The 23,910-nt window shown below is 44.1% G+C and overlaps 1 protein-coding gene across 3 annotated transcripts in view; it reads left to right on the top strand.

Moving 5' to 3' along the window:
* Positions 1-23,910, top strand: part of arb2a (ARB2 cotranscriptional regulator A) — a 154,029-nt gene that overhangs the window by 49,008 nt on the left and 81,111 nt on the right. For all 3 annotated transcript variants that reach the window (XM_030417765.1, XM_030417768.1, XM_030417766.1), the window contains exon 7: positions 16,567-16,785. In XM_030417765.1, the coding sequence (XP_030273625.1) occupies positions 16,567-16,785 (219 nt within the window). The remainder of the gene's footprint in view (positions 1-16,566; positions 16,786-23,910) is intronic.

The following is a 23,910-nucleotide window of genomic DNA, read 5'->3' on the forward strand; positions in this document are numbered from 1 at the left end:
TAGGCTTATATTCACCATTGTTAGCCAGTAAGTGCATGCTGATAGTCTTGGATTTAGTTCTGAAAAATAACAACGGAGTCTGAGGATGTGAATTTTAACATTGTGAACTATATGGTCTCTGATTTTGCTTTCTTCTTTTTCCTTCTTTTCATAACCACCTCATCTTTTCATTTGCTAAGCAACGTACTGTGGTGAGCACTCCGAATCCCCGTATTGTGAGTCTGCAGCAAAAGGGAGGATTACCAGCCAACTGTTTGCTGTGTCACTCTGATAATTGTCAAGGATTCAATACTACTTAGAGTAAACGTACTGAATAGCTTGCGATTGTATTTGATTTTTTTTTCTTCAGTGTTGAATACATGGTTCTGTCTGTATACTCAGTATTCAGTATGCCCTTAAATCATAGAAATATAAAGACATAGCTGGCTGGTGTTTCATATAGTAGGATATTTAGAAAGGAATCTTCATTTTCCTTACTAAGATTACAAGGTGCCCTACGTGGCATCTTCGATAAAAAAATGTTTCTATCTATCAACAGGTCAGGGTTCCTACAGCTGCATAAACAAGGAAACAAAAGCTCATCTTTTTTTTCTTATTTACTCCTCTTTACAAACTATTTATTTCAATCCTGTTCTTTCATCCTCTAAACGCAATGTATTCAACAGTTATTTTCATTCCCTAACCACCATGTCTCTTATTTACTCCTTATTTTTTCCTTCGGCTTCGGAGCAAAGCAATTGTGTGAAATGTTTAAGCCTTACTGTGTGGTTGATGAAAATAACAGCAAGCAAAACAAAAAGTCACTACTGCTGCTGGACACGTGTTCTTTTGTGTCTCTTTCGTACCCTGGTTATGCCAACAAACACACCTTCAGCCTGCGTTATAAGCAGATTATGAGTAATTGTAAGTGTGTATGTTTTTTGAAGCGGGGGTGGTGCAAGGGTGAATGGAGATTCCCTCCTTCCCATCAAGTGGCTTTGCCTTGCCTGCCGGCCGCCCCACTGGGCTGGGGTTTGATTCTCCCCCACTCCCTCACTCTCTCCTTCTCAGGAGCACCTATGTGGGTGAGTGGACAGGTCCTGTGCTTGCACACATGCTGGTAATTGTAAACACATATGCATAAACACACACAGCAGCTTCCTACTGTGTCACCAAGCAGACAGTAATATACATATCGGAGCTCCATGCAGCAGGAGGAGGTGTTGCAGCTTGCTTATTTCTTATTTGCGGTTATGTAGGCAGGGATCTTTTTTCTTGAATAGTGTTAAGTAGCCCCATACCTCTCTTTCTCCTCATCCCACTCCTCCTATTTTTTCCTCCACCCATTCCCGCCCAGCACCTGCGAGAGTTGAGGGTCTACCATGCCCAAGTTGACCACATGTTTGCAGGGTCAGCCAGAGTATCTGGGTGAGAGCCAGCCTGCTGAGAGCCAGAGCCAGGGCAGGGTTTGGTTTGACCGACGACGAGACCTGGAGTGTGGGCAGACTGAGATGGAGGTGGGGGCAGGACTGCAGCTCTTGTATCCTGCAGATTAGAGAGATACACCGCCTATACACACAGGATGGGCTTTTCAACATAGCACACTACCCTGGCCATGACTGCCGGAACTGGGGAAGTTTGTGCTACAAGTGTGTGTGCGGCATGATGTCAGAAAAAGGCACTTTTTTTTTCTGGTGGGCAATCGGAGCATAAACTTTTCACCCCACTTTCTCATGTGATCTGACTAAAAACAGCATTCCATGGAAAACGCATGCGCTGTGCACCTGTTTGAATGTGTGTGTGCTGCTTGTGTGTATTTCTGAGCTAATAGCAGTAAGAGTGGTGGACTGTGGATTACTTCTAGATCAGACAATTATCCTTCCACCAGTCAATTCAAGGTCAGTTTTATTAACCCATTTAGTTGCCAGCAAAGATTCTTCAATCAAGTGTGTCTGAATGAAGGTGCAGTTTCAAACATATCAATTAATTACGTTTTTTGTATTGTTTTTCTGTTGTAATGGCTTCTGTCACATGTGTTTTTTTCTGGAAAAGAGTAGTAGCTTTTGTACGCCAACCGCTGCAGTCACATGGGCTCTTCACATGTGTGTGTGTCTTCTTTGAGTTTGTTGCTCTGCCTAATAGCCCTGGCAAGTGAATGAGCCCTGATGTTTGGAGCTTGTTTAATAGGCAGTGCGCGTGCATGTGTCTGCGCTTGTGTGCGCTCAGTCTTTAGCGGTGTGCCACGTCTCAAGCCCCTTATTCTTGGATAATTGTGCTGCAAGTCCTCAGCCTCCCCTTTAGCCTGAAAACCAAGCTCATTGCGGCCCCCAAAGAGCCCCCTGACAAGGTAGAGAAAAAAAAAATCCCAAGTTGTCCTTGTGCATAAAAGTAGATTCTACTCTCCAACACCTTTTCAAATTAATATTTGTGATGGGCGCCATTCTGCCAGCCCCAGTTTCTGTTCCCCGCCTTTGTTCCTGCGTTTGATGTAATGGAGGCAAGGACAAAGAGGAGAGCAGGCAGAGTGTGTGAAAATGGTAGTTAAGTGGGCTTAAGGGCTCCTTCAGTACCTTCTGAAAGGCCCGGACCCTGAATAGGACCCTCGCACTGCTAAGCTGTAGTGCAGTAAACAAGACAGGTCCAGCACAAAGGTGCGTCTCAAATGAGCACAGACACCCTCCTCCTCTTTCGCCTCACCCCGTCTCACCCCGACCTCCCACCCAAATCTGACATCTGGCCAATCCCAAGATCTGCCTGAGTCTTCACTCATTCCCCCTCCCTTTTTATTCCCCCTTCATTTTTTCGCTCTCCTTCATATCTTTTCTCTTGTTCTTTAGTGTTTCTCTGCACTCTCTTCTGGTGTGTGTGTGTGTTTGTGTTTTGTTGTCCTGGTCCCGGCTGGACGGCTTGCTCCCCCTAGCCAGCCCTGTCCCCAGTGCTTGGGCGGTTCGGCTCTTTTGTTTAGTTAATTGCAATGAGTATAATGTACTAGTCTCTCGGAGGTCCACGAAAGACAATTAGACAATCCCAAGAATTTAATGAGACACCAGCAGCCCCAATCCCCCATACTCTCCTTTGAGAAACACCCTGCTCTCCGTTGGCACCGAGTGTGATGTAGTGAGGAGGGGGTTGCGATGCAGGTCTCCTGTCTGTGTCTGTTTGTGTGTTTACCAGATTGTTGGTCTACCCATCAGAGAAATCACCAGAGGGAAAACCACAAGAGATAAAAAAAACAAAAAAAAAAAACAAAATAAAGTATTCTATCTAGATTTTAATTCTGCATTTATATGGCAAATTTCCAGGGCTGCCACGCCATGGGATTCTCATCTGAAGAATTGCTCTTCCCGGACAGGACAGACTTCCCGGGAATGTCCGTGTAATTATTAAGAGCGTTTATCCTGTTCACCCAGTGAGGGGACAGAACACTTGACAGTGTCATCCCGAAAGGAAGAGCGATGGCTGGGGGGCCTGGGCGATGGACGAAACCCTGGGTGGCCCTTTAAGGACTTCTCCCCACTCCTTTCTCTCACTCCCTCTCTCTGTCTTTTTTCTGTCTCTATTATTTCTCCCATGGTGTTCCCTTTCCCTGTCTCTTTTTCTGTCATACATTCCATCGTCAACTCTTTCTATGACCTCTCTCTGGATCATGCCAAGATAAAGCCAGCCAGCCTTTAAAACAGAGGAAATATTCATAAGTGATTCATTATATCTCTTCACCTCGCATGGAGATTAATTAATAATATGCCACTGTCAAGTGCCAGTTATTCACAACCTTAAACCCTACTCTTGTACCATGTCATGAAGGAAAGAGTTTTTTTTCTTACATTCCTTTTGTTTTCCCCTTCTCTCCTCCATTTCTCTCATTCTTTCATTCCTGTGCTTTTTTTCTCCCTGGCTAATCATGGTGTTACAACAAAAGACGGGGCTCCATTATTGCATGTGTGCGTCCCAGAAGAAAGGAAATGAGAACGGGACAGAGGGTGGCCGTGGCCTGACACCGCACTATTAATCTTCCAGTAAAGCCTTGTCAGGCAGAAACGGACACAAATGGATCACTCCCATTAACTGGGGGAGTGTAGGTAAGGGCTTTAACAAGCGTTTACCAGAGTCCATTTTCTCACTAATGAAGAGGGGGAATACGCGACCTCCCAGCCAAACCTGCCAGACCGCACTTAAAGGCCTGGATGGAGGAGAAAAAGAGGGAGGAAGAAGAGCCTGAGGAGGAGAGAAGAAGATGTGAACATGGATAAAAAGCTCTGCTGTCACTGCTGACATGTTGTGTCAGGCATGGTGAGAGGTTAAAGCTTGAGCCATCCTACTGTTCACCCTCCATTTCTAACGTCATGGAAAGGACTCTGACATGGGACTGACTTGAGCTCGTCTCAGAGACCTGTAAACTTTGGTCTGGAAAACCATGGCACTCACACCAAAGTTGGATACCTATTTTCACAAAAAAAATTCTGAACTATCATCATGCCCCTTCCTGCTCAAATGGCCACAAGCAAGCTAAAGTTTGACACCCATATTTGGCCACAGTAGATGTGCACACACACGCACACACACACACACACACACACACTGTCCTGTGTTTTTTTTTTTCCAATTTCTGTATCAGATATGCACGCACAAGGGCGCACAGTTGTCGCATTCTTTGACACCCCAATCTTTTGGGAGAAAGACAGAGGGCCGCTCTGGTAGGTGTCATCTCATAAGGGGTTTGCATTTATGCGCTATGTTTTAAACATGTGTCTGTCATCTTCCCGAGCTGTCTCCGGAGCTGTCATGTCTGTGGCCAGAGTTCTGTCCATGCAGCTCTGAAACCTGCTGGTACTGTGGGCACGGCTCTCCGGGATGTCTCCGCATCACAACAGCGCTCCCAGAGGGGGGTGTGTGTGTGTGGTTTTGCATGTATGTGTGTGCCGGGTGTGTGTTTGTATCTGCGAGTTAGCAGGGGAGACTTGGACGTTGAATTTCTAATGCATGAAGTCCCTCGTCCCTTGACGCGAGTTGGACGGGCAAGTGATGGTTTTTTGAAAAGCCACATGATAATAAGAGATGTGCTGGAAACATATCAAGGACCGAGCTGTGGTGGCCAAGTGTAATTCATCACAGCGCCTCCAGATGTCAAAGTGGAGTTTAACACGCAAACTGATCATAGAATTTCAGTTGCACGAGTTAGTCATTATGGATGTCTGATTTTTTTTATTCACTCACGGTTCCTCTCTCCAAAATGATATCCATTCACGTCGTGTACTCGCTGAATGTCTCTCTGCTTGTCCTTCCCCGCAGCCATGACACCCATGTGGGAACCCCTCTGGATGGGTTCGTTGTGCATTAAATTGGCGATAAGGCCGTAATATCAGTAGATGGATGCATTTGGCTGTTGTTTTCCTCTGTGTCAAGTGGCTTTTAACAATGAGACCAGTTTCCCGACCGCGGCCAGATCAGTGGAGCTTGCGTCATTAAAGAGATAGCAGCACACGCTGACCAGAGTGATACCGGGGAATGAGCAAGAGAGGGAGAGGAAGAGAGGCGCGGCCCAGCCCGTTTGTCTGTTATCACTGACTCTGTGTTCCACAGGCTCCCAGGGGAAACTACAAGACGAGAGGAAGACTTCACCTTCCTCCTCCCAGACAACCCCCCCCCTCCGCCCCGTCTTTTCCGAGCACTCCCGCTCCTCAGCAGCCCTCCCCTCCCGCCCCCCACGCCCCAAACATTTTTAATTATATCTTCTCCCAAGTACTGCGGCTCAGTAACCAAGGAGCTGACATTGATGCATGTGCTGATAAATCCGCAAACACTGGAAACAAGATTAACAAAGATTTTGAGGAAAGGGTGACAGCTAATTTTGCGCAATGGTCGGCGCCTCATTCAAGAGTGATGTTTTTGATAGAGCGAGCCACGCCTGAGAATTCATGCTCCACACAGGGGAGGAGGGGGCGCGAACACAGCGCGAGGAGTTCCGCGGCATTTGCACTTTTTAAATTGTTCCTTTTTTCTAATCTTCTCCTCTCTCCGTCACTCCAGTCATCTCTCCTGGTGCTTCATCCCCCCTAGTGAACATTTTGCTTCTTTGAGGATTTTTTTATTTTTTTTTTTTCCATTTCGTTGATGCACCCACAGTTTGCCTCACACGCCATACTTCATATGACTGAGTGAACCAGGAATTAACTTTCATTAACCTAATATGATAGTGTTAATTTTTTAATTTCTGTATTTTCGCAAAGAGGACAACTTTCCCAGTGATGGCCAAAGAAATACGCACAGCACATTCATTCAGCTTCTTCATCCGTCTGTGGTGATTATTCTGTTGTGTGTGTGTGTGTGTGTGTGTGTGTGTCTGTGTGTGTTTGTGTGTATATGTGCCAGTCTAATCAGTGTGATCTAATCAGCAGTGTGTACTGTGGAGTCTGTGACATGCCACTCCAGGCCCGTGGTCCTGTTTCTGAACTGGCTCTCAACCCACTGAGACACCGATACACACTCCTCTGAGAGAGATATCAGTCTGCCTCATCACCCACATCCACATCCACACACACACACACACACACACAGACACAGACTAGGAGAGAGAACGAGATAACAATCATACTTCCACAGCTGATTCCCTATTTTCTCACACAACCCTACCTCCTTCTTTTCTCTTTCTCCTCTCTGCAGCCAATTCCAGGTCTATACAGTAGAAACATCTTGTAGATTTCTTTTGTTCTTATTTCATGCCTCTTTCTTTTTTTCTCCTCCCTTTTTTCCACCTCTTTATGTGACATCTCCCTCCTCAGAATCGCCTCCCCTGTCTGTAGGCAGCTGACAGCTTCTTTCACTTTTCTTTGTCAATTTCTCCTTCTCCCTCTCTCCCTCTCTGTAGCTCTCTTTTTCATCTGTCCCCCCCTCCATCTGCTTTCGCTTTTGTTTGCCTGGCCCCTCTCCCATCCCAACTTGATAATGAGGAATGCGGTGTGACCCTGACCTCCAACCACCCTGCAACCACCTCCGACCTCTCCAGGTGACCTCCGGTCCCTGTTTTGACAGCTTGATTAATTACAGAGTGTTATGATTTATGAGAAAAGCAGTATGTAAAAATAATAGACAACAGGTGGTCTTAAAAAAAAGTATTAGATTTGAAAGAGCTTCTAGTGAGGGTTGTGGTGGTGGTGGGGTTGAGGGGGTTGCTCTCTGTGTGTGTGTGTGTGTGAGAGAGTGAGAGAGAGAGAGAGAGAGCTGAAGAGAGAGGATGTGTTTTACAGCCGCTTTCCATGGTAAATTGCTCTCAACCGTTTTTGAAGGCTACATCGGGTTAATAGGAAAATGTCTATTGCTCCATGCATGGTTTCCTTAGTTGCCACAGCGTGGATTTCTCTTCGTGTATTTAGCCGTACGGCGAGAGGATGAAGGGGATTCCAACATACATGCGTAGCTCCATGTGTGTGCTGCGAAGCATAACCCCGGCCATGTGGTAATGACACTATGGAAAATGTGCTGGAACACACAGACATGCATGCATACGCACACACAGATACACTATATTCTACGCCACCTCTTTTCTAGGTTACATCCTGTGAAAATAAGCAGAGTAAATGGCAGGACAGAGCAGCCATAGTGTTTACCCTTCACACTTCAAACACAGCTTGTGATTGGCTGTGGCGACCTCCCCTGACTCATGGACCTGTGGTGCAGCTCCACTTAGAGAGAGGTTAGACTGTTGGTCCGTTGGATTGTGTGTGTGTCATTGTGGTTGTGTGCGTAATACCATGGCCATCACATTTATTGCCAGTTGCATTATCGCAGCCTCTTACACTCTTGTGTACAATACCACAGTAGATAGAGAGGGATCTTTTACACATAAGAAAGCAAATTTCATCTCATGAAAGGTCACGCTTAACATGAAATATCACACACACCTCACATAGCAGCAGTCAGTAACATCGACGGGACCACCAGTTCTCTCTGTGGCTCGCCCTCCTAGGTCACAATAACAGGGCAGGGGTGAAGGGATTCCTCTTTGACCTTTGACCCATGAAGGTCATAGTGGTCCTGTGATGTTCAGTAAAAGTAATACCCTGGGCTCAACAGCACGGTCTCATTATTCATCAACACAGCGTTGTTTACTGGTAGATGACACCAAGCGTAGCACACCTACACATTTATCAACACAACTGAGCATTTAAACCTAAATGTGGAGTTAACAGTACTGTATTTTTTACTTTATTCTTTATTATGATAATAATATGCAAAAAATGTGCACAAAAATAGCACATGCTACATAGATGCTCTTAAATCATCATCTATTAATTACATTTAAATGAGACGTTATTTCTATATTTGCCAGTACTGTAATCTCCTTCTTTATAATTTACCATTGCATACACACGTTCTTGTGTATTATTTTACCATGGCGATGGGTATGTGCCTTAGTCCCTACCAACACAAGCATGCATACATATGTTCATGTGTCTGCAGTGTTTAGAGGTGTCCTGCCATTGACCCCGGCTGGCTCAGTCTGTACATATGGCTGTGCGTCTCGCACCCACCGTGTGTGTGTTCATGTGTGTTAACACACTAACTACCTGTCCAGATGGTAAAGTAGAAACATTCATCGACAGTGCTCTTGAAGAATTCACATGTTGGTAGGATTTCTTGACTTCAGTCGAACTGAGCGCAGCACTCACTTTTTGGTCTCATTCAGAGTCATCGTTGGATATTTCATTATCACTGCAGAGGTCAGGGTCCTTATTTTTGTCCAATTTTGCTCAGAAATTAGATTTGGAATAGCAGCCCAAATGCCTCTTTATAACCATAATCATCATCATCATCATCATCTTCATTTAGCACCGATTCCTTCCTTCCTAGGCCCATTGAACTCAGGATTTGTCTGTCTTCCATCCTTCCATGTACAGTTATTAGTGGCCTTTAGGACAGGGTTGCTCCTGGGATGCCTCCACTCCTCTTCTCTTTTTGTGGCTTCTCTGCCTCCCCCTCTCTGCTCGCCTCGCTCCCTGATTTATACATTAAATAGTTAGGCAGGAGGACAGGGAGACACCTATCATTCCGTGATCTATATCTCTCTGTGCCCTCATTAAAAATACATGTGTATGCTTAGGGGAGACAATATAGAATATATAAATCAAAATGCTAACGGCGTCAGAATAAGCCTCCTGTATTTATTTCCCCATAGCTTTCTCTCTGTGTGCTGAGTACTCTTCCTGCTTACTGTATTTCCTTTGCTGTGTATGTGGCATGCACATGTTTGATACTCTAATATTAAAGTATACTTGAAATACTATTAATTTATAATGCAGCTGATTTGATCACTGCTGGTAGAGACATGGGATACTGAAATTACTTGTATGATTGTAAAAATATGCAATGTAAAATAGATAACATCAAAAGTTATGCTCAACTTTTAGAACCATTCAAATATTTGGGTCTCTGCTATTACACAGCTGGTGAGACCTCTCTGTGAGTTTAGATTCACAGTTGCGTTTTTGTGAATGACACCTTGGTCTTGTGTAAAAAAAAGAAAAAGAAAAGAAAATTGACAAATGACTTGTGTAACATTTACTTGCACAATCGATAGCTCTGACAATTTCCACCTGGACGGTGATTAATGCTACATCCACCCCCAATCTAGCAACCCCCACCCCCAGCCCTGCACCTCCCTCTGTGTGTGTCGTGCTGTGAGCAGATGAAGCAGGCCTCCGAACTCTGTGTGTGTATTGTACGTGTGTGTGTGTGTGTGTGTGTGTGTGTGTGTGTGTGTGTGTGTGTGTGTGTGTGTTTATGTGGCAGTGTCTGGCCAGACGCTCAGATGCTTGATCAACCATTGAACTTCACAGATTCACAGACTTCAGCTATGGTAAATAATTGACACATAAGCTGGCTTTGGCGTTGCACGGAGTGAGTTACTCAACAGTATCTGTGCGAGTGTCTTTATGTCTATCCTTTTACTTAGGTGCTGAAAATAGACAGATCGTGTGGAGCGAGACAGGAAAAGAGAAACAGAAAGTGAAACAGAGAGAAAGAAATGTAAATGCGAGCATGAAAAGAAGCTGAGGCATCAGGGATCAGAAGCTGTGCTATTCTCTTCACTTCCTCCACCCCACTGCTCCACTTTGAACTCATTTATAAATATTCAGCTCCACATATAAACAATATCCAAATGAGCCCAGACATCCATGCCAAGGTTAAAAATGCTGCTGCTTATTACAGACACGACTACTTGACTTGCTCAAAAGGTTAGCGTCTCATTCTGACCTAAACTATTTGTGCTCATTAAGATCAAGAAAAAGACAATCATTACCACTGAGTCTTATTTACTTTGACCAAATTAGTGTATGACTACATTAGTCTAAGCAAACACCAAATACAGTCTTTGAACTCGGGAGTTAAAAGTCGAATTTAGAGAAACTTAATTAAATGTGTACTCTTTATTAGAGGAGAAATCCATGCAGTGGGCGATTTGTTTAAAATTAACTCAGGGGGCAGATGGGGAGATGAAGCTCCGGCTCTGTCTTACTTTTCCTAAGTAAACATTTGTGTTGGCAGTTCAATTGATCGCTTAAACATACAGAGATGTGGGGTTAAGCTGAGGATCACAAAAAATGTACGTCAAACACACGTATTTCATAGGTATGCATTGAGATTTATGACACTTAATTTAGGTTTAACATGCTTAACTGATGTTCTGATTTCATCTCATTATCCTTTACATTTTGTTGTCTTTTTAGATAAATGCTACCAAATTATTATTTAGTAACATTTTGGTCTCCTCTCCAAATATTTGCATGGCCCCTTGGGAATCTCTAGTTATCAAGAGGAAGATTGATTTTGTGCTGACAGGCTGATGACAATCCCGTCTCATCGCCTCTCACATCACCCCTACGATCCACACATGTCTTTTCATAGCCCCACTGGTACAGTAAGCTCTCTCCCACCCTTCTGCTCTCAGAGAAACATAGCTGTGTGTTTGCTGGGTATGGGGGGTCTCAGACTGGTGCTGTGTTAAAATGAGAAAGGGGGCACCGTGACTTAATCTGACATTACTGTGCGATCTGTGTGGTATCTCAGCCTCGGGGAGAGGGGGAGTGGGGGGAAAAAAAAAGAGAGAGAGAGGGAGAAAAGATGGGGATCGGATGGATAAAGGGGCCCTGCATGCAAAAAAAGCTCACGTAGAGACGGAGACAGACAAGGTCACACGGAGCAGGGTGGCCCTGACAGAGAGGGAGACTTGTTATTACAGTATTTACCTACCCTCTCAGCTGCTTCATACCTCTTTATTGAGGAACAGTCTGTGCTTTTATTGTCTTCCTCCTTCCTGATTTTAACTTGTATCTGATGTCACTTCAGCCACTACTAACTGAAATGTAAACAAATTGTGACAGGGACGCTTCGCCGTCGCTTATTTTCCATCTTAGCCTTTCTTCTCGGTCAGCCATTGTGCCTCGTTCAGATCTCAAACACGACTGTAGCCTGCAGACATCCCTCCCCTCCTCATCCTCTTATTGGGTATGCCATGCTGGGTGACCCTTTCCCCCTTGTCAGTCAAGCCTGAGTAGCGAATCGGGAGCTGCGTATCGCAGAAACAAGGAAGTGGAGCGAAGGCTGCTGATAAAAGGGAGCGCCGTTTGCCCCCCGACAGAAAAACTAATAAAGTAAGCTGCCCGAGATCCAATTTCAATGGATACCTATGGGCTGCACGTTAATTCTTGAAATGTAAGACGAATGCACACGGATACATAAATACACTAAAATACAAGTGCAATGCAAAGAAGAACATTTATACGCCCCATTCAGCCAACAGCCACACATAAAACCTTAAATTTACGCAACCATACCATTCACTTTCCTCACCGCATGCACCCGTGACCTCTATCAGCCATGCTTTGTACCTGTCAAGTGCTGTCCTTTTCCCTGTGCCCAAAGCCCTGCTCACTACATGAGAGCTCTCACATCAAAGCTTTGCTGAGCTCCACACGCACAGATGAAACACCCTCTCACTCCGGCCGCCTCACTCCCCGCTCCCGCACATTAGACACATTTCATTTCATTACAACGCCACTGGAAAAAGTAGAGGTGCTGCTGTCTTAAAGGGACATCTTATTTACTCTCCCTCGCACTTGTGTACCCGCGCTCACAGGGACACACAAACAAACAGACATACACACACACACACACACACACACCCATTCCGCCTTCTTTTCAAATAATGCGACTGGAAGGGAAAATAATGATCTGTTACCATCAAAGTTCTAGTGGACAAGCGGCATCTAATTTGGCCGTGAAGAGGGCACATCATTGTCATCAAAGAGTATTGACAATATTGTTAAGACAGCAAAGTGCGGCTCCAGTTAATGGACAGTAATGGTAATTATGGTAAATGCAAATAATGCTTAATATCATGAAATTTACATTACAGCTTCTTATATATCTTTTATTAAATATTATTTCAATATGTTGAAGATATTAAGGAGCATTCTGTTTTTTTAACAGCTTTTACAATGCTGCGTTCGGGGAGATCGGGCGATGGCGGAGGAAGGGTTTCATCCCGATGATGAGACAAGCCCTGGTTTCCGTAGCAGCGGCAGCCTTTGTTGTACTATCTGGTGCGGGACAGGCCAACAAAGGAGCGCTAAGGAGCGTCCGGAGCGGGTGATGGGGGTCGGGGTGCCCCCCCTCAGAGGGGTCGGGGCGACCCTCTTGACCGCTGGCCCCAGGGCAGGGACTCAGTGTGGTGGTGGCACAGGGGCACCCACAGGGCATGGGAAGAGACTTAGCCTGCATACTGCAGCAGAAAGACAAGATTGACCCAACGCTAGAGAACTGTGTGTGCGCGTTTCATTCAAGGCGGCGTGTGTGTATAGGACAAAGGCAATGTGACCCAATGTTAGCAATGTGTGAGAGAGAGATTTAGTGGTATAAAAAGCGGGGTGACCTAAGGTTTGCATTGTGCATTTGTGTAAGATTCAAACTTTGACAGCACATCAGAACACAAAGATCAGATTTAGCAGGTGTATCCAGTGTGTGTGTGTCTGGGAGAGACTTAACAGTTTGCTAGAAACACAATGATGGTGAAATGTATGGGGAGGTTTAGCTGTCACAAACCAATGCAAAGACTTTGGATGATTAACATTAGTTCTGTGGGATTTGGGGATAGCATTGACATGGTGCCGTTTTTAATTTGAATATCATTTTTTTTTCAAGGCGTAGTTATTTTTCACGTAGATGTATTCAATATATACAATTAGACAATTAAATAGTAAAGTTATTCAACTTTAAAAAAAAGAAAAAACATACAACAATTACATGTATGAAAGAGCCTTATTTCAATTTAAGGTAAAATTATAATTTTTTCACATTTTCCCAATTGCTTCGCTGTGCTCCATCCACCAGCATTAGAGCCATTGTTGTATATTTGGTTGAGAGAGGGAAGAATAAGAGGAGGAAGTGTCTGACACCAACACAGACCTCTCAGTGTTCAAATAAATGATGGTTTCCGACATCGAGGTGAACTCAGCGGCACTGCTCCACCAGACTAAGTACGCCAACGACACTGGTCGCCTTTACAGCAATGTCCTTCTGGGTGACTGGACAGCTGAAAGGGTTAGCACTGTTAGCTGGGTTAGGTGTGTTAGCCTCTCCAAAGGAATGGAAAGGCCATAGGCTATAGGCCACTCAGGGTTAGCATGAGGATGCCGAAGGCTCGGGACTCTGCCACTTGAGGTTACCAGTGGTATGCTTAAGGCCAGGATGGGTTATTGACCAGTAAGGGTTAGGGGTAAGAGCACTGAAGACTAAACATGGTTGTAGGCCACTCGGGGTTAGCATCAGAACGCGTGGACCAGTGTTGTTAAACCATTAACTCTTGGCCTCGTGAACTAGGATTAGGGGAAAGGAGAAATGCACACAAAGTGATGTGAAGGTGGTTAAACGCACCATCACATCATTCTTTTGTTTTTTGTTCAGTCTCTCTGTCCTTCTGTCAGTGGGAAATTTGTTGACAGCACATTATGCCTTTCATGTTAACGTTTTTATTGATTAATATTTCAATGAACTGTTCTTTGATTTTACATTTTATCTTGTATTAATGATGTTGCTGCCATAAGCTGAACTGGTCTTGTCAGTTATTTTATCAGGCTGCCACCAGTGGGCAGTGGCACAAAGCTGGTGTGGATCTGGTTAGGCTCCATCTCTCTGTCTCTCCTTCCTTATCAGTGTTTGTCTTAGCCTTTCACCGTCTATCTATATCTCTCCTCTCTGCTTCTCGCTCTTTCTCCTCTGTCTCGTCTGCTCACTTCTTCCTTCACTTTCTCTTGTTTCTTTTTCATCAGGCGATCCATCTGTCTGAATGCGCGCTTGTGTGTCTGAACTTCTGTATTTGTGTGCAAATGTCTCAGTGATGTCTAAAGGCTGAATTAAGTCTCCTTAATAGATCCTCATCCAGCGCCTCTATAACACGACTTTTGCTGCTTTACATACACATGCAGACTGATAAAAATCTGGGTTTGGAGACACATCCTCTACCTAGAATTTGCATACAAACTATGACACGGACATCTTGTGTTTTCAAAGTGATAAATCATTTGCTAAATTACAATTAGACTTGCGTTGCCTTGGAGTAAAATTCAAAACTTCATTCCATCGTTATACATATTCCATTATGAAGCAGGAAATGGTTTAAAGCTGAAATTAGAATTTCACAATAAATTTGTTGAATTTTCAGTGACAAAAAGAAGCTGATGTAACACTTTATAATAATGATAATTTTAACATGTACTTTAAATGTAATCGTGCCCAATTCTGATGATTCTACGTTTTTTTAAGTCCATTTTCTTTGAGATTTTACATTACAGATATGTCCGGCAAGGGAATGAGAGCCTTGCCTGCATCTGAAAAATAATTTTATAATCTGCAGAAGTGAGAAAGTGTCATTTTGCTGTTGTCAACACACGGCAGGTGCTAAGGGAAGGGGTGTGTGGCAGGTTTGATGTCGACGGGCACAGGAGAGACACACACTCATGCTGCGTCAGGGGAAGACATGCACATTGTGTTAACACTTATTAAGGAAGAGGAGACGTGCGGCTCTGAGAAGATAGTGAATGTGTGCGTGTGTGTGTGTGTCTGTGATGGCGATCTGCGGAGGAAACTGACTCTCTTAACTCCCTCTCACATCTCCTAAAGGTCTTTTTGTCAAGACTGATTTTTTTTGTACTCCTTAGTGTGTGTCCTTTTTGTGTGTGTGTGTTTGCACAGGCGTGTACCCATAAGTTTGAGTCTTGGGGTGTGTATGTGTATTCACAAAGGGGGTTGTGTGCGAAAAAGCACAACCAAAGTGAAACAGGAATCCATCCATTTCCTGCTTTAGTTTCGGAGTGCTTGGGACAATAAACACAGTTAATTAAAATGGCTTCCAAGTTGAAGAAGTCACCAAAGGCTACAAGAAAACTTCCTTTTCTCCACAATACATTTCCCCTCTGTCAGTCTTTCTTATTAGACCCATCTTTTCTCTTACACTTTTTCCTCATTTTAGCTCCCATTTCAATTTTAGCCTTTAGAAGTCAAACACTGATTATTATTAATATTTATTCAAATATGAGTATGAAAACTTTCTCAGCTTTTTTTTCCTGTAGTTCTGTCTGTAGAAGTTTTAAGTCACATACACAGAAACACATGCACACACACAGATAGGTACACAGCCGCGGCTAACTCTTTGGTTGAGTGATGGTTGGATCGATTGGGTTTGATATTAAGTGACACATGGCCTTTGGAGTCACTAAATGCTACTCACCGACTGAAACCACCAGCACCGAATTCCAATCCCCCAGTTACTTCTCAGGCTTGTCCCTGCAGTGACACTCTCTCCTCTGTCTCTTTCTCTACCATTTCTTTCAGTCTGTATTTGCATCTTTCCCCCAGTCATCTCACAGACTGTGTCTTTTAAGTGTTACGGTTTTACTTGCTCATAGAGATCCACTGCGGGGCTCTTTCTTGAACATCGTGAGCCACAGCCGCAGCTAGATAGAGCAGGAAAGTTTATGAGCATCAGTGTAACACAGATTATCATGCAATGTTATAACAACATCCTCTGGTAGGTTTCACAAAGTGAATGTCATCTTTCTCTAAAAGAAAATAAAAGAGGAAAACAAAGCAGAAACATTTTAGGTTTAATTTATTTCATGCAGTGATTTTCAAAAATAATATAAAACGGGAAATGTACACAATCTGTTTCGGTGCTTTTTTTGAGATAAAATGTTTTACACATTTCTCACCATAACAGGCTCAAATCTGTACCCGAAGATATGTTTTTATTTATTTACTGCAGATGTAGAGTCCTCTCCCCTATAGAAGCTTTACTGCTCTGTGTTATGCCTTTTGTCTTCTCCACCAGCTTAATTTTGATGTTTTATAAAAATGCCAATACAGATTCAGTTTGTTACTTATACAAAGACGTAGATAGTTAAATAGATAGATATAAATATATATAAAATGAAATATATAAATGTCATAAATAACAATTATTCAGATTTTTTCTGATGTACATGATGCTGATGCCCAGGCTTTAATACACACACCTCTGTTTCTTATTCGTTTTAGGAGGGCTACGGTGTGTTGGTCCTTAACCCCAACGAGAACTACCTGGAGGTGGAGAAGCCAGCCAAGTCCTCTCCCCTGCCCTCTCCTCCTGAGCCCTCAGATGAACCTGCTGAAAAGAGGGAACGCAAAGATGACAAAGAGGGCAAAAAGAAGAGGGAATTCTATGAGAAGTACCGCAACCCACAGAAGGAGACGGAGACCGAACGGATCCCTATACGCGTAAGTCGGAGAGGGAGGGAGTAAGGAACGGACGAAGGGATAGAGAGATGGAGGAGAAACAGAAAAGGAGAGGCGAGGAAGGAAGTGATCGGAGAGCCGCGGCGGAGGGACAGAAGGATAGATGTTCATCAAGCGCACACATGATGGGGGAGGTGGACGGAGTGACAGTTTAGGGTCGTGGGAGGAGGAAGGAGAGGAGACATAGGTGAGAAAACGGGAGGGAGGAATTCGAGCAAGTTTGGAAGAGACAAAAGGGGCGAGAAGGTGGCGGGGGGAGGAAGGCGGGAGGTGGCTAGCTGAGGAAGCTGGGGAAGGAAACGTTAGGTAACGAGGGATGAAGGGAGGATGGGAGGCCGAGGGAGAAAGAGAGGCTCTTGTGTGGTCAGCCTGTGTGTGAAGAGGTTGGCCGTGCTCCAGTCGCCTCTCAGTGAGCAAGTGTTAACCACATGGCTACCTCCCTCTCTCCCTCTTCCTCTCCCTCTTTCCCTCTCACTCTTTTTCTCTCTCAGATGGTGGGCCGGTCAGTGCAGCTCTGGCCCTTCACTCTTGTTGACCGCTGGGATTATTATCTCCCTAACACACACTCTGCAAACAAACGACAACATTCTTATCATGCCACGCTGACCGTACATCCCCTAATCACACACACACATATACATATACGTATATGCACACATGGCTCGAGGCACCTAGCTCAGCCAGCTTACCTTGTGATCAAACAAAGGAAGCAACCCTTTGCATAAATGTAATCGTGGAAAATAAATATGGCCAAAGTGATGAGAAATGAAACATCGTAGTCCTCTTCATAGATGTCTTTTGTTTCACCTCATAATTTGCTGCTTCGGGAGGTCCAGACATTTCATTCAGTAACATTATAAAGATTAAGAGCACGTCGGGCTCGACAGTAGTGTCCTCATCGATTATCTGCATCGTACTTTGGTTGACGGCAGTAGCGTCACGGCAATTCATGTACGTTTGTGCGTGTGGGTGGGTGTCTGCATGTGTGTGTGCGAAATACGTCAGTCTCTGGTGTCTGACAAGAGTTAGGGCTGCTGTGGGACTAGCGGGCGACGTGTGAGCTGTCAACGCAGGCTCCTTTTTTTTTTTTTTCTCACCCCCCCCTGGCAGTACCTTTACACACACTCTAATAAGGGATAATTAGCTGCACTTCTATCTTACTCTATCGCACTTCTTTACATGCGTGCCGGTTTCTCCCGTCGTACAACCAATGAGCTTGCTTCACACTTTCTGACACGAAGGTCTTATGGTAAATAATCCATCATGTCATTTACGGCAATGTAGTCAAACTAACTTGCATCTACTGTCACTCATATGTATATTTCATTTCAAGCGATACCAAATTAAAATTCATAACCCCATGCTTATTAGATGCAAGTTTGTTATATCACATCACAGTTGTCCGTATTGAGGCTGTCACGATAGCAGGATTTTAAACTTGGATACAATACTAGAATAAAAAAAAGGTTCTCTATACCTCTTTTGATACCATAGTAAAATGTTAAAAAGTCACACAAAATAGGCTATTTTCCTTTTTTCTTAATAACAACCTGCACAGAATGCTGATACAGAAAAAGTCATAGAACACATACTAACACATTTGTAATAATGTTCATATCTGTACAGCCTCTGTTGACAATTTGATTGTAGATCTGTTATATATAATTACTGGAGATTGTAAAGTTTTAAACACATGGTATGAGAAAAAGTATCGATACTTTTTTAAAACCTTATCATGTATAGAAAAATGCACGCGTTGATGCCTACTACAATTTGCTCCATAGTACCCATGTATTAATAACTTGTTTCATTTTAAAGGTGTAACTTTAATGGTACTCGTGTTACATAATGATATCTTTTTCTTCCATTTCTCTTTTCTCCTTATACATAAAAATCTCTTCCCCCGCTCTCGTCCTCTTGCCTTAAATCTTTAACGCTCGGTAGCGTTAGCAAGTGCAAGATCGTTAACACAGTCCCAACCAAGGTTTCCACTATCCTACGAGGAAGCATGCCGTATTATTCACATCTCGATATTGGGCTCGACTTGCTTTCCCTGTGTCTGCATAATGCATGCAAGACAGGGCCAGTTGCATTGAAACAAGGACGGTATGCAGCAACGCTGTGTCTTTTTGAGACTGCAGTGTCTCCTGACAAACTGTGCAGTTTAACAACCTTGGTTTTAACAACTCCATGAGATGGAATTCAGGGTAGACAACATGAGTAATTGAAGGAAGAATAAAAAAACACCAGCCCTGTGCCATGTCAAGTCACTTTTCTGTTTAATATACTGTAAGATAGCACATTGCTAATTGATTAAGCAGTCTGCAGCACTGCAGTTATTGGTGGTGTATCGTTTAGAACCAAGAGACCGATGGGGAAAATTAGCTTTCTTTGTCTTTTTTTTTAGACCAGCAGGCTAATAAAAAATCATCCTCATTAACCAGAAACGTAGGGGTCATAAAGACAGTTTAGATTTTCCAGCCAAATACACTTGTCCTTAGATTCAGGGATTGCAGGACTCGGGATAAAGATTAATGGGTGAGCAGGTCGGCCCTGTGTTGATGCCCCTTGAATTTTGACCTCTGACCCAGAAGTCAGCGGGATGTGAGCGTGTGTGACCTCGCCTCCATCGTCCATGCCTCCTCCCGCACCGCTTTACTCTTCAGTGCCGTGCCTCTGTCCGCCCCAGAGTAAGCTGTCACACACATACACGCACGCGCACAAACACACACGCCACACACATACAGGCAGAAGACAAAAGAGTAAAGGAGGTGTAAAAAAGAACTAAGGTTTGGGCATTTGTGTGTGTGTGTGTGTGTGCGTGTGTGTGTGTCTGCGTGTGCGTGCGTGTGTGTATCTTTCTCCTTCACCTCTGTTAGTCAGGGTGGGTGGTGGATCAAATCAAACCTCTTTAGCAAGGCTGTTTTCATCTTTTTTTTCCACAGCACCCTCCCAAGACACGTGCATTCACACACACACACAAACCTTTTTTTATTCACTACACCTCACACTCAAACTCCCGCTGAGCTGCCAGACCACCTGCACACAGCCTTTCAGACACACACACACACACACACATACACACACACACACACACACACACACACACACACACACACACACACACACACACACCTGAATATATAACTCTTCTCCTTGCGTTAAAATGAAAGTCAACATTACTCAAAAAATTACTACATGGCTTGTTCTGTTTTTGTAACTGAGGCTCATAAAATTACATTTACATTTTTTGTCTTTATACTACATTGACACACAAAGACTGACATACACACACAAGCAGACAGACACAGCAGCCCCCTGATAGAGTTGAGTTGATTAATACGCTTCCTTACACACATTAATAAGCTCTTAACTGCTTTTAGGAATCTTACTTTTTAGCCTTGGGTTCATAGTGTGCAACCTCTCAACCTTATCTAATCCCTCTCCTCTCCTCTCCTCCAGATCACACACCACTGTGCCATGTTTAGGGGGATGTTGGTGGAGGAGGGAGAAGAGAAAGAGCGGACAGAGGGAGGGATGGCAGGATAGAAAGTCCGATCTGAGGATGCTGATGAGGATAGTGGAGGGGCGGTGGTGGGGGGTGCTCTCTTAGCACTTTGCCATATAGAAGTTTGGGAGTTCACTTTACTTTGAATTTTAGCAGTAATCCAGTTAGCTATTTTCTGTCAGCCAAGCGGAGGAATGGCAGGAACAAAAGGCACATTCATGGGCTTAAGAAGCTTCCAAAGAGTTCACCCAAGGCTGGCTGGCTGGGATTAGGCCAGCAAGCCCTGGAAAGAAGAAGGGAAAAAAAAGAGCAAAGGGGACAAAAAACAGAGCTTCGCCTTCCTTTAAGCACCACTTATTTTTATAAATGACTGGAATACTTTTCTCTCATAGTTTTTTAATGCTTATACTTATGGCATCTTGCATTTTACATTTCTTCAGTGTCCAGAGAGAGAAATAGACAGAGAGGCCCTTACTTCAATGGCATTTTGAAGAAGCAGATTGAGACTATTCCTTCTGTTCTTTGTAAGATTGAGACCGGTAGACATGCTTTCTCTACACATATTCATTGGGTACATTCATACCATAATTAAGCAACATATTGGGGTCTTCAGCTCTTTTTGGTGTTTCCACTCAAGGCACTTATTATTCTCTTATGTTGAACCATTTTGGGCTTTTTTTTTGCACATCATACCTTTAGTTCTTCTTTCTACAGTCTTTGTACGATTGTGGTTTTTAATTTCTTGGTGGCAAACGTGTCACGGACAAGGTTTCTTTTACTATCACACACGTATCTCACTGTTGTGGATTGTACATTGTGTGTCTCCTAAAGGAAGGAGCATCCATTATTTAGGCCCTGCCTCTCCAAGACCCATTATTCCCAGCTGCAGCTGTCCACAAGGGCCGGCTGAGATCCTTGTCCTTGTCTGTGTTTAGCAGATGATGTCCTGTTTCCCCATGTACACACTGTACTACAAAAGGTCCTTTTTACTAGCGTCCATGCACACACACCTACACACAGGCACACACATACCAAAACTTGATTATGAACATTAAGACATGGACACACAAGCACACACGCGGGTAATTGTATTGGACATGGTGCTGCTGTGTTTCTCTATGGGACTGGGTTTTTGCTCTTTGTCACCTTCACCCCTTTGCCCCAATCTGTGGCCCACAAGCAATTATACAGACAGGGTTTATTTGACCTCTGACCTGTGGTCGTGCCAAGAAGTAAGGCTCAGCATATCCAAGGACAGGTAGGGACTTGATTAACCTCTGAACTTGGTCAGAGGAGAGGTCAATGAACAGGGCCAGAGAGCAGCTCACCTTCTTGCAGCTGAGAACAAATTGGCTGGATGCCATCTTTGTATTTTGGTGTGTACGTCTGTGTGAGTGTGGTCGAGTAAATGCTTGTGTATCTGTCTTCATGAGTATAAGTTTTCTAGTTTAAGGCTGCTGTACAAGCTCACTGCGGTGTATGGCATGTTTTAACGTCAGGTTTATCTTCTTGTGTTTGAACGTAGTGTCCAGGTGTAAAAGTTTAAATAGGGAGTGAGTCTGTGAGATTTTGCGCTTGTTAGTGAGCGAGCATTTCTGGATATGTGTAGCATGTTGCGTCTGTGAGTGTACACATACCTTGGTGTTTGTGTGTTTGCTCAAGGCAGAACCAGTGTAGTTGGTCTCAGATCCCTGCTCCCAATCTTCTAGTCAGGTCAACCATCAAACACATCCATCCTGCCCTCCCTCGCACCTCCCCAACCACAGAGCTCCCTCTCTCTCTCCCTCCCTCTTCTCTCTGTGCACACAACCCTGTTGTGGATACAGACTGACCCGAATAAAGACATACACAGACACACACGCACACACGTACACACAAATGCTGCACCTCAGGGTCATCCTGGAACAAACACAGCCTTGTCTGCCTGCCCGCTCTCCTTTGCCTTATGTCAATTAATGGCTCGCAGTAATTTCACCTGACAATCCGGGCGGCAGCGCGAGGCTAGCCAAGATGTCACAGCGATGACCTTTCTGGCCCGCAGCCGCTCTTTTCTAATAAAGAATCCCACAAACCCACAGCAACTTCCTTTGTACTTTGTTAATGAGTTATTGATTTGAAACAATGCCCTGGCAAATATTGTCAGAGCAGACTGACCCCGCCAAGGTCATGCTATTTTATTGTACAGTCTGAGCACGCTAATCTGCACGTGGGATGACATGTACGCTATAGTTTTTCTCCTTTCCCTGGCTCCGGCTCTCTCTCCCTCTCTTTCTCACTCACTTTCTCTCTCCTTATATGGTATATCCCTTCATTGCAAAGAAGAATAATTCACCTACACATACATTTCCCTCACACACACAAACACACACACAGTCCACCCCCCCCTTAGTCTGGCACACGTTTTTCACCTCGTTCTCCCTTTTCTCCGTCTCTTTCTCACATCATTATATTCCCAACTCTCCATAGGTACTATACCTGCTAATTACCCACAATGCCACAGTCATTATTTTCCCATCTCTGCCGCTAATTTGCTCCATACCTTCCTTTTCCCCACTCCAGCAGACCCATCAGTTCCCAGACAGCTTCTACCTAACTTCGGCTTTCTGTCTACCTTAAAAGAGAGTAAAGAAAGAAACAAAGATGGTCGGGAAAGGAAAAAAAAGAAAGGCGATGGCAAAGGAGTGCACGTCCCAGACATTGATTAGAATGCAATTGCAAACAGGTGTCGCTGAGGTCCACTTTTTAATTGTGCACACACACACACACAAACATAAACTAACTTACACTAATAACCTCTTTGCTAAAACCGAATGTGTAATTATGTACGTTGCTTATTTAATATTCAATCATTACGCTAAATGAAAACAATCCTGTTCCGTGCTGATCAGAACATATTAAACAGTGTAATGACTTGGGCTGCAGGTGGGTTTACACAGTGTGTGGCCTGACTGCAGGAGAGGGCTGAGAGATTAAGAGTGATCAGTCAGCTGGTCAGAGTTTTTGTCTGAGAGTGAGAAGGTGTGTGAACACTCCTGTGTAACTTGAGTAGTTTCTTCCTCTTTCCCTGTCTTTTTGCTGGAAGGAAGTTTTGGATAATATTGATGTGTGATGTCTGCTTTTAATGCTTTTTAGTTTTATTTCAGCTCTCACTCTAACACCTTGAAATACTTATTGACATTCTTGCAAGATTGAAACCAGCGCTGCTCAAGCAAAACGTTCCGGCCCCAATAAAGTTGTTTAGGGATCCCGTGACACTGTCCTGACACTTCTGGCTCCCACTGAAAAGTTTCTGAGTGTACAAAGTAGTCTGAAGTCCCGTGTGTTTTGGATGACTGTTGAGGAGGAGCAGGAGGGAGGAGCAGGGAGGTCTGAAGTGGTTGTTTGTCAGAGTGTGTTGATGTTGTTAGATTCATTGTTTCCTGTGTTGGTCAGACACTGGGTTTGTGTTGGCGTTGGGTCTGTTATTCTGGCTGCAGCACACTCCGCTCCTCCACTCTCCTCTCCCTGTTTCTCATTACAATGAATAAACACAGGGCAAGAAATGCACTGGACAACTTTTGTGTGTGTGTGCATGGGCTCGGGGAATTAAGTGTGGCTTT

Source organism: Sparus aurata, chromosome 5, assembly GCF_900880675.1.
Source record: "Sparus aurata chromosome 5, fSpaAur1.1, whole genome shotgun sequence".
NCBI classification, from domain to species: Eukaryota; Metazoa; Chordata; class Actinopteri; order Spariformes; family Sparidae; genus Sparus; species Sparus aurata.